Source organism: Haliotis rufescens, unplaced genomic scaffold (genome assembly GCF_023055435.1).
Source record: "Haliotis rufescens isolate VD_foot unplaced genomic scaffold, xgHalRufe1.0.p SCAF_15, whole genome shotgun sequence".
NCBI classification, from domain to species: Eukaryota; Metazoa; Mollusca; class Gastropoda; order Lepetellida; family Haliotidae; genus Haliotis; species Haliotis rufescens.
The window spans coordinates 29,035,122-29,050,493 of record NW_025963835.1 but is presented as its reverse complement, the minus strand read 5'-3'; the positions used below and the strand labels follow the sequence as shown (position 1 = coordinate 29,050,493).

General features: G+C 41.7%; 2 protein-coding genes across 2 annotated transcripts; one reads left to right on the top strand and one right to left on the bottom strand.

Annotated features, from left to right (window-relative positions):
• Positions 1–2,364: 2,364 nt before the first annotated feature.
• LOC124140248 (dnaJ homolog subfamily C member 30, mitochondrial-like) lies at positions 2,365–3,697 on the bottom strand. Its single transcript, XM_046507703.2, has one exon. The coding sequence runs from the start codon at positions 3,575–3,577 to the stop codon at positions 2,747–2,749; it is 831 nt and encodes a 276-aa protein (XP_046363659.2). The 5' UTR covers positions 3,578–3,697; the 3' UTR covers positions 2,365–2,746.
• Positions 3,698–3,934: 237 nt separating this feature from the next.
• Positions 3,935–14,088, top strand: LOC124140247 (probable 18S rRNA (guanine-N(7))-methyltransferase). The gene is made up of 11 exons (XM_046507702.2): positions 3,935–4,144; positions 4,247–4,284; positions 6,349–6,444; positions 6,848–6,930; positions 8,882–8,978; positions 9,141–9,237; positions 10,064–10,114; positions 11,525–11,610; positions 12,387–12,488; positions 13,171–13,260; positions 13,992–14,088. Exons 1-11 carry the CDS (start codon positions 3,935–3,937, stop codon positions 14,044–14,046), a joined length of 1,005 nt encoding a protein of 334 aa, XP_046363658.2. The 3' UTR covers positions 14,047–14,088.
• The last annotated feature ends 1,284 nt before the right edge of the window (positions 14,089–15,372 follow it).

Genomic DNA, 15,372 nt, shown 5'->3' with positions numbered 1-15,372 from the left:
TGCCTCATATTGCAGCAATGTGTAAGTGAGTAAGTGAGTGAGTTATGTTTAACGCCGCTTTTAACAGTATTCCAGTTATATTGCGGCGTGTCAGCTTAATGTGGGAGGAAAGCCCGAAGTGATGCAGGTCTCAGACGTTTACCACTTCTGTGAAACCCACAAGTGTGGGTATGGTGCTGACAAACCTAGAAACATAATCGGGGCGAACCGGGGATTCGAACCCACAATCATAGGTTTCTGGCGTGCCCAAGGGACGCAACTCTGCACAGCGAATCGCGGCTCCTTAGATGACTGGGCCACCCGGGCTGCCACAATGTGTAAGTACATGGAGATGACCGCAAGGGTATTGCACACTGGAAATTTTGCTAATATAATCTGAGCTATCGCTGGAACCAAGCTTTCTCTGGATTCATACATCCAAAATAGCAACTACACTGCAAAGTGGCCTGTGTATTACCAGGTGATGGAGAAACTGTGTGCACACAAAGCCCTGAAGTTGGGACATCTATATTGAATTAGTAAAACCTCCAAGGTGAAAGACAGTGTGGAAATAGCCTGAGTGGGACAAGACAGTTGCAATTGAGGTATGTTGGATTTTCCTGACTTTTGCATTGATCTCTCCTCAGTATCATACATTACAGTACTTTTGTTCTGGCTGTCCCTCGACTCCACAACCTGAATCAGCTTAATGCTTTATTGACTGGACACAAAATATGGTGAACATTCACAAATAGTACTCCCTTTAAAAAATGTCCTATCTTAATTGTTTACACCATTTAAAAAGAAGTCAAATCTTCCTAAAATGTAAGTGCTAAAAATGAGCCATCAAAATAGAAAGTCAAAATGTAACAATAAAATATCAACTTGTGACACTTTCAACTAAAGGCTGGCCCTTACTGGAACAATAAAATCAACAGTATCTCTTGATGTGCAGGGTTAGATTTAACAACAAATTTGTATGTAGCCAGCAGGGTTTGCAACCTTTTAAAAGTTGCTGGCCCTTTTCCAAACTGTCCTACAGTTAAATGGTGGAGGTCGCCAAGTGGCTGAACCTGAGGTCTAGCCACCTAGCAGGGCTCTGAGAAGTTTAGAACTTGTCACCCGTAAAACGTTTTTGCCTGCACTGTGAGATTATCTCTTGGCTTCCATTTGCCTCATTTCGTAGTGGTTAATGAGCAAATAAAGAGTACACAACATTACAAAATGGTGGCCGGTTGTCATTCTACGGAGATGATCAAATTAAAAGAAATAACCATACACAGAGAAGGGGTGAAATATGAATAGCCAGATCGGACATCTTCTTTACATTTCAGCAAGCCCTTTGTAATTTTAACTGGCCACGGGGCAAAGGGCCAGCAGTTAAATCGACCCCATGATGTGGCTGAGGAATCGTATTACACTGTATCTACGTCATGGTGAAATGAGTGAGTGAGTGAGTCGGGTTTAACGCCACTTTTAACAGTATTCCAGTTATATCACGGCGTGTCAGCTTAGTGTGGGAGGAAAGCCCGAAGTGATGCAGGTCTCACACGTTTACCACTTCGGTGAAACCCACGAGCACGGGTATGGTGCTGACAAACCTAGAAACATAATTGGGGCGAACCAGGATTCGAACCCACAACATGGTGAAATGACATTCACTGAGATGATACATCAAGGAAATGGATCAGAAGTATTGTTTCTTGATGGCGCACTTAAATTCCAACAGGCACTTATAATCATCTTTGAGTGCTAGGGCACACTTAGAAGAAAATACATTTCTTTCCATGTTAAAGGTAACTGCTGACCAATCTTATTATCTCAATCAATTCTCAGATTTGGCTTGGCAATTTTACTTCATTTATCTGACCTTTAAACATTTTTATCCAAGCTTTTGAAATTCAGGGTCAAGTGGTCCTAGTCATTATTCTTATTTTAAGGTTGAAAATTAGAGGGTTCCTAGATTTATCATTTACAGTGTTGAATTTTGTTCAATCAATGAATGTCTCTTAAAGTGCCTGATCATTACATATTTTTGTCCTTAATTCCTGAAGCAAAACTGACTGATGCCCCTTTAACAAAATCGGGATGGCAATGTAGTCCCAGACATAGATAATGATCAACAGACACTCCTGGATGATATTAGTAGGACTTTATCATCCAAAACTGGCTCCCACAGGAGATATCGCTTGGATGAGATCAAGCGATATCTACACTGTAGATATCGCTGCAATGAAATTACATCACAATGCTTTGCAGACCATTGTGACGTCACTGGTTACCATGACGTCACAATCAAATGACATCACAAATGGCTCTGCTACTGAAGCTGTTTGCAGTACTTTTACACTGAAGACACTGCTAATTACTGTCTACAAATCGGCAAGCCTCGGAATTTTTCCACTTTTATCAACAAGTGTTGATATATTTGATATCAAAAGACACTTGGGTGAGATTCTCTATGTATTACAAAAATCACACATTGGATCCTCGATGAAGTATATAGGACTTCATGGAAATCTGCTTAGAGAGTGTTTATGGTGATATTTATCCTCAAATCTGCAGCAACTGTCCTGTAGTCCTTCTACATTTGAAACTGCTAATTTGTTAACGTTTAACATAAGAGTGATCATGCTATCATTGCTATAGCAAGGACCCCTTGAACACTGAATAGCATTTGTCATCATGCCCACTGTAAAAGATCCCAAGACCACAACATTCGATGATCTATGATTCTTGGCATCAATACTACAAATCACACATGCTGTTAATCCTTTTTCCTATCTTTTGGTGATACAGAGATTTGTCTTAGATCAAACACCTCTACAGCTAAGTATCCTGCAACAGAAAAAAGGATCAGAAACAAAATAGCTGTATTCCTCATCATCATCAAACGATGCTCTTCCCTTTCTTTCTTTATGAATTCATTCAGTTGCTTATCTTCCTGTTTCTTCCTTCTCGTATTACCGTAATGCTGCCTGTAGAACTCATCAAAGTTATACACATTTGTCCGTCCAGTAGGGGCTTCTCTTCTCTTTGACACAAAGCCTTCATCGTCATGGAAGCTGTCGTCCCCTTTCTGTACGAGTGGACTCATTACCCCTCTGTCATACATGCGCCTGTTTTTCACATTACCCAACACTTCATACGCTTCTGATATTTCTGCAAATATTAGACTTGCTTCTGGGTTTTTATTGACGTCAGGATGGTTGATTTTGGACAGTTCATAATACGCAACTTTGATCTGGCTCTGGGTTGCATTTGGTGTAACTTTTAATATATTGTAGTAATGAGTCCTGGATTTTGGTCTCTGGGGGTGTGTTGAATAATACCATTTCCTGAGGTTTAGGTACAAATAAGAATTCAAAATGTTTCTGCGGTTTTTAGGTAAATTGGGAGAACCAAATGTTGATGTTGAGTGTATAGATCTACACATTTTCCTTAATCTACGCACAGGTAGTGAAAGTTCTTGATTTGTTTTCCTAATTGTTGAATAGTGTTCACAAGGATATTGTAGTGACTTTGCCGAGTCTTTTGACTTGCACCTTGATAGACAACCTGTAAATTGTGCATATTTCCGAGCTGCCTTCGTAGCCATTTTACGACACGGCTGTAATTGGTGTGTTCGTTACTTAGATAATAAACACTGGTGCTGGCAGTTCTGTTTTGTGGACGGTCTTGTTTTGTTTTTTGTCAAAGCCAACAAACGGTCTTGACGGTATTAGATGTTTGACAAAGGCTGCGTAACACTTTCACCATTACGCAACCAACCGCCACGAAAAACCTATTAGCACGATTAATTTACAACTTTAACTGACCTTCGCTGATATTGTATGTCGAAGGTCCATGCAATTTTAGGCCGGTTTTCACGCAAGGAGTTGCGTCCCATCTGGGGGTATGACAAAATGGCTATGCGGAAAACGTTTACGAAAACGCGTTTGAATTTCCACACTATATGGTTGCTATTGGTAAACTAATAAATGTGGTAACAATGGGTTTCTATAATCTGTTGAAATATATCGTTGGTAATATCATCTCGCGCCCTGAAGTGAAAGTTTATTACATCGTTGTTTATATTTCTTATTCCATTTCAATGTCGTTTTTATTTTATGAATTCAAAATGGCGTCTTCAGGTAGACCCGAAAGGCAAGCACCCCCAGAAATCGTAAGTTTTTTCTCGTGACGTCTATTGTTACGTAAGATTTAGATTGAAAATAAGACTGTGTAATGTTAACCCCCTCGTTACTGTTATTTCAATCTGTTGCAGTACTACAATGAGGACGAAGCCCAAAAATACACATCAAAGTAAGTAACTTAGACCCACGTGGGCCAGTTTTCTGACAGATTCATTTCGCGGTGTTATCATAGCTAACAGACATACGCCCCACAAAGTCAATTAGGAAAGGTCCACGGATAGCTTACGCTTAGGGTCCACTGCAAATAGAAATTGTTTTGCGCATGATACATCATATACACACAACTGTGCGAAGCATACTGATGTTGCAACTTTAAAACGGAATAACATCTAAATATTCAAGATTTAGCGTGTTTACCTTTCAGCTTAAGGAAACGTGGCACGATGAAAATATAGAAACGGTCCTCTACCAACTGAGCGCTTACAAGTAACATTGCTGCATCAAGTGGACATTTTTAACATCTACATAATAATGTTAATTGCACGAGTTCAGTCAAATTGATGCTACTACATAACCATTAATCACATATCTAAGTGAGTTATTAGGGTGCAGGCTAAAACGGCACCTCAGCAAAACGTCACCGATTTCTCTGGCGAAAACGGCACCACATTTGGCGGAAATGGCTACTATGTGACAGGCGAAAACGGCACCTCTATTTCTAATAATGATAAGAACGATTTATGTACAATGTAGTAGTATATCTGATTTATGTTATTTGTTACATATTATTTGATGTATTTACATGTTATTTCCAGTTGTTCACAGATAATTACATACATTCACATGTATACAATATATATTTTATGGCCGCTGTCAATACACTGAGAGGAAAGGCCTTGCGAGCATGGTATAAGATCAAAAGTTCACTGAAATCAACTTCTCATCTCCCAGCAGACATTCTCATTCGCTTGTATAATGTCTTAATTGTACCCATTGCATCATATGGAGCCGAGGTATGGGGCTGCAGTCTTCTAAGACCCCCGCATGAAATGTATCATAACTGGTCTAAACAACTATGTAATGAGATCACTATCAAAATAGCAAAGCAGATTCTAGGAGTTCTTTTTGTACTGTCCAAATTATCAGAATGAAAGACAGATACTTCTTAGAAGACTAGACTTACAAAACTGCTAAATTGATAATAAAATCTTAGCAAATATCCTGAACCCCTGTCCTGAAAGAGGAAAATATGTTTCACAAATTATCTCCGACATGTTTATTAAAAGAACCTCTCTTATAGACAACATCTAGATATGACCTTATTTTACTTCAAGGCATGTTATGTTTTCACAATAATTTGAGTTGCGTATAGGCTAAGTTGGAATATAGTTGGAGTAGAGGCTAAATTCTAATGTAAACTAGTTGTAACATTTCACAATTATTGGTGTTTGCAAGCGACCATGTTAGTTCAATATCATTTATTTTATCAAGGTTAAAAAAAATAGGGTGCCGTTTTCGCCAGGCAATAGTAGCCGTTTTCGCCTGAGGCGAGGTGACGTTTTCGCCAATCGGTGCCGTTTTCGCCAGGTGACGTTTTGCTGAGGTGCCGTTTTAGCTATAACCCGAGTTATTATGGGGCGTAGTATACATTCATACATGTTCAAATTAAAGTGTTTGTATGTAGATGATTTTGGGCGTTTTTAAATCATTGCAGAATTAGGCGTGCAAGGCAGAGAAAGCTAGGGGTTATCAACTATTGTTTGCAAACAATGCTTCAGAACAGTCAACGTACTGACCATTTAACAAGACTTACCTTTCAATGTTTTCTTAAACTAAAAGTTCCATTTAAGAACATAGTTCACATATCCAATGTCCGTGTATGATCCACATCCGTAAATCTCACACATCTGTTGTGATATATTGCAAAATGTCACATATATATCATACATAAAAAAGCGCAATGTTGATGTCTCATTCGCGTACTGAAAGAGTATACAATATCCATCATGTCCATGTCACTGTTATGAGTGAAACTCATGTTGATTATGGTGGTCCGTTCACCATGTTTGAAAATGTTAAAACCATATGTCTATCCTCCTTCAATTTGTTGACATGGTCATCAACATTTTATACAAATTTTGTCTATCCTGACTGCTTGATACAATCATGTTCACATTTTTATTGTAATTTAATATATATAATCTAATTTCTTAGCAATATTTATCTTTTTCAGTTCTCGAATCATTGAGATTCAGCAACAGTTATCAGAACGGGCCATTGAGTTGTTGGCGCTACCTGATGACAAACCATGCTTTATACTGGATATAGGGTAAGTGCCTGCTCATGATGGCCATGGCAATCACACCTCAATGATTGGGATAATCTTATACATGCTTTATGGTGTATGTACACAAGTCAGATAAATAATATTCTGAAATTATATTGTTTCTACAGTCATAAATGTTACAATTACATGTCTGTGATATAGCTCAAACAGTCAATGGATATGGATGTTATGTGAGAACAACATATTGTAAATACCATCAACATTTAAGCTGGAATTTGTAACACTTTCTGTAACCACAAGTTAGAAACAGTAACAGATTTCAAGGTGGGCAGGTAGCTTATGAGTAGAATTTTAAAAAATAACCAGGATTATTGATAACATAAATTTTGAACACTACAACTCCACTATTATATGTTTGACCTTAACTATCTGCTATGTGTTTCAGATGTGGATCAGGACTGAGTGGAGAATGTTTGACAGATCAGGGACACGTGTGGATGGGACTGGACATCAGTGAACACATGCTTGGTAAGGGGGGACATCAGTGAACACATGCTTGGTAAGGGGGTACATCAGTGAACACATGCTTGGTAAGGGGGGACATCAGTGAACACATGCTTGGTATGGGAGGTGGGGGGGACATCAGTGACCACATGCTTGGTAATGTGGGACATCAGTGAACACATGCTTGGTAAGGTGGGACATCGGTGAACACATGCTTCGTAAGGGGGGACATCAGTGAACACATGCTTGGTAAGGTGGGACATCGGTGAACACATGCTTGGTAAGGTGGGACATCAGTGAACACATGCTTCGTAAGGGGGGACATCAGTGAACACATGCTTGGTAAGGTGGGACATCGGTGAACACATGCTTGGTAAGGTGGGACATCAGTGAACACATGCTTGGTAAGGTGGGACATCAGTGACCACATGCTTGGTAAGGCAGGACGTCAGTGACCACATGCTTGGTAAGGGGGGACATCAGTGAACACATGCTTGGTAAGGCGGGATGTCAGTGAACACATGCTTGGTAAGGCAGAACGTCAGTGAACACATGCTTGGTAAGGCGGGACATCAGTGAACACATGCTTGGTAAGGCGGAACGTCAGTGAACACATGCTTGGTAAGGCGGGACATCGGTGAACACATGCTTGGTAAGGCGGGACATCAGTGAACACATGCTTGGTAAGGTGGGACATCGGTGAACACATGCTTGGTAAGGCGGAACGTCAGTGAACACATGCTTGGTAAGGTGGGACATCGGTGAACACATGCTTGGTAAGGTGGGACATCGGTGAACACATGCTTGGTGAGGTGGGACATCAGTGACCATATGCTTGGTAAGGGGGGACATCAGTGAACAAATGCTTGGTAAGGCGGGACGTCAGTGAACACATGCTTGGTAAGGGGGGACATCAGTGAACACATGCTTGGTAAGGTGGGACATCGGTGAACACATGCTTGGTGAGGTGGGACATCAGTGAACACATGCTTGGTGAGGTGGGACATCAGTGAACACATGCTTGGTAAGACGAGACATCGGTGAACACATGCTTGGTAAGGGAGGTCGGGGGGACATTAGTGAACACATGCTTGGTAAGACGAGACATCAGTGAACACATGCTTGGTAAGGTGGGACATCAGTGAACACATGCTTGGTAAGGTGGGACATCGGTGAACACATGCTTGGTAAGGTGGGACATCAGTGAACACATGCTTGGTAAGACGAGACATCGGTGAACACATGCTTGGTAAGGGAGGTCGGGGGGACATTAGTGAACACATGCTTGGTAAGACGAGACATCAGTGAACACATGCTTGGTAAGACGGGATATCGGTGAACACATGCTTGGTAAGGGAGGTCGGGGGGACATCAGTGAACACATGCTTGGTAAGACAAGACATCGGTGAACACATGCTTGGTAAGACGGGACATCAATGAACACATGCTTGGTAAGGTGGGACGTCAGTGAACACATGCTTGGTAAGGTGGGCTGTAATGAACACATGCTTGGTAAGGTGGGACGTCAGTGAACACATGCTTGGTAAGGGGGGACATCAGAGAACACATGCTTGGTAAGGTGGGACATCAGTGAACACATGCTTGGTGAGGTGGGACATCAGTGAACACATGCTTGGTAAGGGGGGACATCGGTGAACACATGCTTGGTACTGGAGGTCAGGAGGGACGGTTGCACATATGGATTCCATTATAAGGAAGCACAGAGATCGTAATCTTCACTGGTATAATATGTATGACCCCTTTTGACTTTTGACATTTATGAGGGCAGAACAAATAAAAAGTATATGTCAGAACTAGTGCTTGTTTTTTTCCACTATTTATTTTTCTGACCAAGAACGGACTATGTTCATCTGTTTTATCAATATCTCCCTTGTCTAGTAAGGCTGGAAAACTGTGTGAATAAGCTCTCTGCAAAGACCCAGCAATGTGAATCCCCAGTGTCACTTTGTTTCAGCCATAGCTCGAGAGCGTGAGGTGGAGGGCGACCTCCTGCACGGAGACATGGGGTACGGGATGCCCTTCCGACCTGGCACCTTCGACGGAGTCATCAGGTGGGCACAAGATATTATTTTAATGTCCTATCAGTCTTAAATGCCAGTAGAAATATTCGTACAAGCTGTGTCCATCTTTAACACCTTGACGTTTTTCATACAGAGAGGTATTGTATCGGGGAAAGAGATTTGATTGTATTGCGTGTGTTTCTCTGTTTGCAGTATTTCGGCCCTGCAATGGCTGTGCAATGCAGACAAGAAGTTTCACCATCCACCCAAACGATTGAGCAAGTTTTTCTCCTCACTCTATGCGTCGATGGTGAGCTCTTTATCCAGCTGGTAAACAAGAGTATGAATGTCTCGGGGATTTATCTAGACCTGTCAGCGTTAGAAATTGGCACTAGTCCTGTAGTCCTTCCCAAACTGGCCAATAGTTAAGGTATCATAAGGACTAGTAGAAATTTGTCATTTTTAAGGGTTTTGATATATGTTATCATTATAAGGACTAATGGACTAAATATGTTAGTTTCTACCCCTGCCTGTTCAGAAACCGATATTTGGCCCCACGTCTACAGCAAATGTCAGTCCATCCCATCTCGAACTGAATGTAGCAAATTCCTGTTTTTCCTGATTGCAAAAATAAGTGAATCCTTAACCTGATAAATGACACTCATATTTTCTTTCAAAACACAACTTAGTAAACGTGGTAAACATAAGCATTTCTAACAAGTATAATGATCTAAGCATGATATAATATGGTGACATGAGAACGATTCTGTTTTTGTTTCTATATAAATATAAAAGTTATTTACATCCACAATGTAGAGTGTTTGCTTTCTGTTATCTGGTGGCTAGACCAGACAATAATTAAGGCAAGTCAAACCCCGGATAAGTCAAACTATTCCCCCTTTTCTGCAACCAAAATTAAATTGTTGCAAGGTGTTTGTCTGAAAAAAATACTCATAGTTTCAATTTTTTAAAGTACTGGTTTTGCAGCTGTAACTGAAAATATATCGAATCAACAACAAAAATTCTCTCCCCTCCTGAATATCAAATGGTCAGTCCCTTATAAGCAAATGTGCACATCTAGGAGAGTGGGAGTACTGGCTGCACGGTCCTCAGTAATGGCTGCATGATTGTTGCAGAGTCGCGGATCCCGTGCAGTGTTTCAGTTGTACCCAGAGAACAGTCAGCAGGTGAGCGTCCGTCCCAGAAGGTATACCCGGGCCCAGAACATACCATCACTGCACTGTCAACGTTTTATAGGGACAGTCCCATCATTGTATTGTACACCAAACTGTTTACCGTAAGCCCCAGAGGCTTAGACTATTCACAAGGTGGAGTAGGGGTAAATTTGTTTCCAGAGATCATGTGGTACTGAACAATCTTAATTCAAAGGTGGGGTGCACGGGTGGCCCAGTCGTCTAAGGCGCCGTTATTCACTGTGCAGAGTTGCGTCCCTTGGGCACGCCAGGAACCTATGGTTGTGGGTTCAAATCCCGGTTTGCCCCGATTATGTTTCTAGGTTTGTCAGCACCATACCCATGCTCGTGGGTTTCACCGAAGTGGTAAACGTCTCAGACCTGCATCATTTCGGGCTTTCCTCCCTCATTAAGCTGACACGCCGCGATATAACTGGAATACTGTTAAAAGCGGCGTTAAACCAAACTCACTCACTAATTCAAAGGTGAATAAACCTAAAACAAAATTTAATAATAGTTGCTAGGCAATTATACACCCCTTTCTGCGATGCTGTGATCTGTCAGAAATCTGTATTTCACTCCACAAATACAGACCAACTGTTCAACTTTTACGATACACCAAACTGATGATCATTGTTTACATAGTTTCACTATCTCTATCAACAGCTCATATGGATATGACTATGTTTGTTTGTTTGTTGTTTAACGTTGTACTCAGCAATATTCCAACTACATGACAACGGTCTGTAAATAATCAAGTCTGGACCAGACAATCAAGAGATTGATATCATAAGAACCAATCGACACAATTGGGATCGATGGCATGCTTCAACCGAGTCAGCGAGCCTGACCACCCGATCCCATTAGTTGTCTCTTACAACAAGCATAGTTGCCTTTTACGACAAGCATGGGTTGCTGAAGACCTATTTTGCCTCGGATCATCACTTGTCTGATGTGACTGGAGATGCACTGAGGATCAGTAAAATACAAAATAACAGGAGGGGTATCTCGCAGGTTCAGGTGCTGGTCCTTCTTCATTAATAACCGCCACCGGGACTCCGGGCTAGGTCCCCAGCAACATATACTGGTCGTAAGAGGCAACTAAATATAACAGATAGTTGATGGTGTGTCAACATACAACATGGAACGGTGCTCATAATATCAATCACTGGTTGATCAATTATTAACAGGCCACTATCATATAGCAAGAATATTGTGGCATTGAGCAAGAAAAAGGCAAACAAAGCTTATACAAGAGGTCACTCTATAAATTGGTATTTTTGAGTTAGTTTTTAAAATTGGGCTGGTCGGCAGACATTGTCAGTGTTTTAATGGGGTATGTTTTATTGATATCCTGGGTGTCTTGAACATCTCTGTTGATTCTTTCTGTTTCTTGTCGAACAGCTCGAGCTCATCACACAGCAGGCAATGAAGTCGGGTTTCACAGGCGGCCTCGTCATTGACTTCCCAAACAGCACCAAGGCTAAAAAGTGGGTGAAGTTGTCACTGTCAAAATCATTCTGAACCCGAGTGTGATGTTAAATTTTAACTCACTCACTCTGAACTCGGGTAACAGTAAATTATTAACTTGGTTCAGTGCATGGAATTGCTGAGTCGTCTTGTTAAATGTCTTCGATATCTCTTGCATCATTGTGTGCCATCTGACTTGTTACCATGGTTACATTCCTTGCATTCATTTGTGCATGGCATGTTACAAGTTGAAGCTGAAAATATTTGTTCAGTTTCCTTCCAAACTAGGGGACAAAATGAAACAGGATAACTGAAATACTTATAAAAAGTGGTGTAGACCCATGAAGCTCCAGGGTAGAATAGGTCTCCAGCAAACCATGCTTGCCATAAGAGGCGACTATGCTTGTTTTTAGAGGCGACTATGCTTGTTTTAAGAGGCGACTAACTGGACCGGGTGGTCAGGCTCGCTGACTTTATAGATGCATGTCATCATATCCCAATTGTGTGGATTGATGCTCATGATGTTAATCACTGGATTGTCTGGTCATGACTGGATTATTTACAGACCACCTCCCTATAGCTGGAGTATTTCTGGGTGAGGCTTTAAACAACAAAACAAAATATGACAGATCTTGAGGACAAACAAACAAACAAACAAACAATTCAAAGTGGTGTTTCCCAAGCTCACTGTTTATGTTACAAAACACCCAGCTCTAGTCAATTAGACCATGAGTTCTTGGTCCTCTAACTTGTCCCTGCTACACTCTACTGACAATGGCGACAATCTCTCCTGCAGACTGTTCCTGTGCCTGTTTGCGGGGGGCGTGGCACAGCAGCTGCCCCAGGGACTCGGGGCACAGGAGGGGGCACAGAACCACATCGCCAACTCAGACAAGAGGTATGTAGGCGGTGAGCAGGACATCCCTGTCACAGACCACTGTATATCCTCAGGTCAGGTCCAAACAGTCTCATGTTGCTGTTGGGATGTTTCGGTATTTTGAAAATGTTGCTGACACAATGTTGTCTCACTCATGTTTGATTTTGTTAATTTCTGGCAGAAGGAATCGGCAAATGGAAATCGAGTCGAGGTTTAACACAGAAACAGAACATGGTTTACTTTATCTTAAAATATGCTTTTAATAGTTAGATTCTTATATATGTGTCCTGCGGGATTTGTAAGTATAAACTCAAAGATATTTTGGATTTGTTTTCTTGGTGTACTTTCCCTAAGCTGTTCAGGAGGCATGGGTGGCCCAGCCGTCTAAGGCGCCGCAATTCGCTGTGCAGAGTTGCGTCCCTTGGGCACGCCAGAAACCCATGATCGTGGGTTTGAATCTCGGTTCGCCCCGATTATGTTTCTAGGTTTGTCAGCACCATACCTGTGCTCGTGGGTTTCACCGAAGTGGTAAACGTCTGAGACCTGCATCACTTCGGGCTTTCCTCCCACATTAAGCTGACACGCCGCGATATAACTGGAATACTGTTAAAAGCGGTGATAAACCCAACTCACTCACTAACTGTTCATGTTATTGTGAGGGACTTGTGGTGATGAAATGTATCAACTGTTGCCGTGTTGCTAGGGAGCGCATGCGTGGACTCCGAGGGAAGTCGGTGAAGAAAAGCCGGGACTGGATCATGGAAAAGAAAGAGAGGCGGCGGAGACAGGGGAGGTAAGTCTCACTCCACATGGATGGGCTTTCACAGGGAGGTAAGTCTCACTCTGCATGGATGCTCATGAGGTCAATCACTGGATTGTCTGGTCCGGACTCGATTATTTACAGACCGCCATCATATAGCTGGAATATTGCTGAGTGCGGCGTTAAAGAACAAACAAAAAAATCAACATGGATGAGGGGAGGTAAGTCTCACTCCACATGGATGGGCTTTGCCAGGGGAGGTAAGTCTGTCATTGATAATGGACTGACAACCAGTACAAAACTATGTCAGCACAATGACCCGTGAAGATCCGGGGTAGCACAGGTCTTCAGCAACCTATGCTTACCGTAAGAGGTGACTAACAGGATCGGGTGGTCAGGCTCGCTGACTTGGTAGATGCATGTCATCGTATCCAAATTGCGTGGATCGATGCTCATGATGTGAATCACTGGATTGTCTGGACCAGTCATGATTATTTACAGACTGCCATCATTTAGCTGAAATATTGCTGAGTGTGGCATTAAACAACAAACAAACAAGCATCTGTTTGTGTAGTGGTTTGTCACGCAGAATGTGTAGGCATAAATCTCAGTGTTCCCCGAGTGAAAACAGCACACAATACAATGTATATCCACAAAATTGTTACAGTTCAGCATTTTGTCTTTATTTACATGTGTACATATCTACATAAGTGCCGGATGTACAGTATATTCCTACAACTAATCATCACATTTATTGTTTACAGAGATGTACGTCCAGACACAAAGTACACAGGGCGACAGCGGAAACCCAAATTCTGATGTCTGTTGTTTGTTGTAAATAAAGTATATATGTACAGCGGCCAATGAAACAGTCCTGTTGTTGTATTGCAAGACATTTAGTGAGACCAGCATCCCTGAAACCTATGTTTAGGGTTACTACATTGTATCAAGTGGTCAGGCTGTGTGAGTGGAGTGTCATGGTGTCCCTGCGGTATATATCCTTGCTCATGTTTTCAGTCACTGGTTTGCCTTTTAAAGAAAATGGGTCAGGGGAGATTTTGACGGGAGGGAATTCATACTGGGAGACAAGTCTTTTTTAAGGAAATGATCATATTTTTCAAGGATAAAATAAGGACCTTTGTGTTTCCATACAGATTTAGTAGATAATCTTACTTTATTCCATTGTCAGAATAGCTTCATTTGTACATTCAAGTACACTTAAAATACCCAAGTCCACACTATAGTGTTTCACTATCATTTTGACTTCTAGCTACATGTTATCACACAGTATTAGAGAGGACAACCAATGTAATATATTCAACAGGATGAGGTAGCAATGGTTGCCAAATCCATGGCATTATATGGAACCCTTAGGGATTGGGGGAAGAACAAAGGTCCCCAGCAACCTATATGTGTTGTACAAAGATGTTGTGTGACTCTGTGAGAATAGGTCTTCAGCAACCCATGCTTTCCGTAAAATGCGACTATGCTTGTCGTATGAGGCGACTTAGGGAGTCAGGTGGTCAGGCTCACTGACTTGGTTGATGACTTGGCGTGTCATTGTATCCCATTTGGGTGGATCGATGCTCATGATGTCAATCACTGGATTGTCTGGTCCAGACTCAATTATTTACAGACCGTTGTCATATAGCTGGAATACTACTGAGAGCGACGTTAAACAACAAACAAAATAAACTTGCTTAATTGCGTGTCATTTTTTTACAATTGTGTGGATTGACGCTTGTAATAGCAATCGCTGGTTTGAGACCGCCTCTGTGGTCTAGTGGTAGAGCGTCCGCCTGGAGAGCGGAAGGTCCGGGGTTCAATCCCCGGCCACGTCAATACTGTTCAAAGTGGCGAAAAAACTCTTTCACTCTTGTATTACAGAGAATAAACTGTCCAGAGTTGTGTCCCTTAGCTCTAATTCCGAGTATGGATTCAAGTCCTTGTCCCTGGTCTGTCAGCAGGGTTTCCTTCCTTCCTTTCCTTCCACATTTTCTTGCCATAATATAACTGAAATATTGTGTGAAACTGCACTCAGCAATATGACAACTGCCCCTGTAAATAATTTTCGAGGTGGTGAGGTGAAATGGGGTTTAATGTCGCGTTCAAGATTATTGCACTTATATAGCGATGTGCATGTAT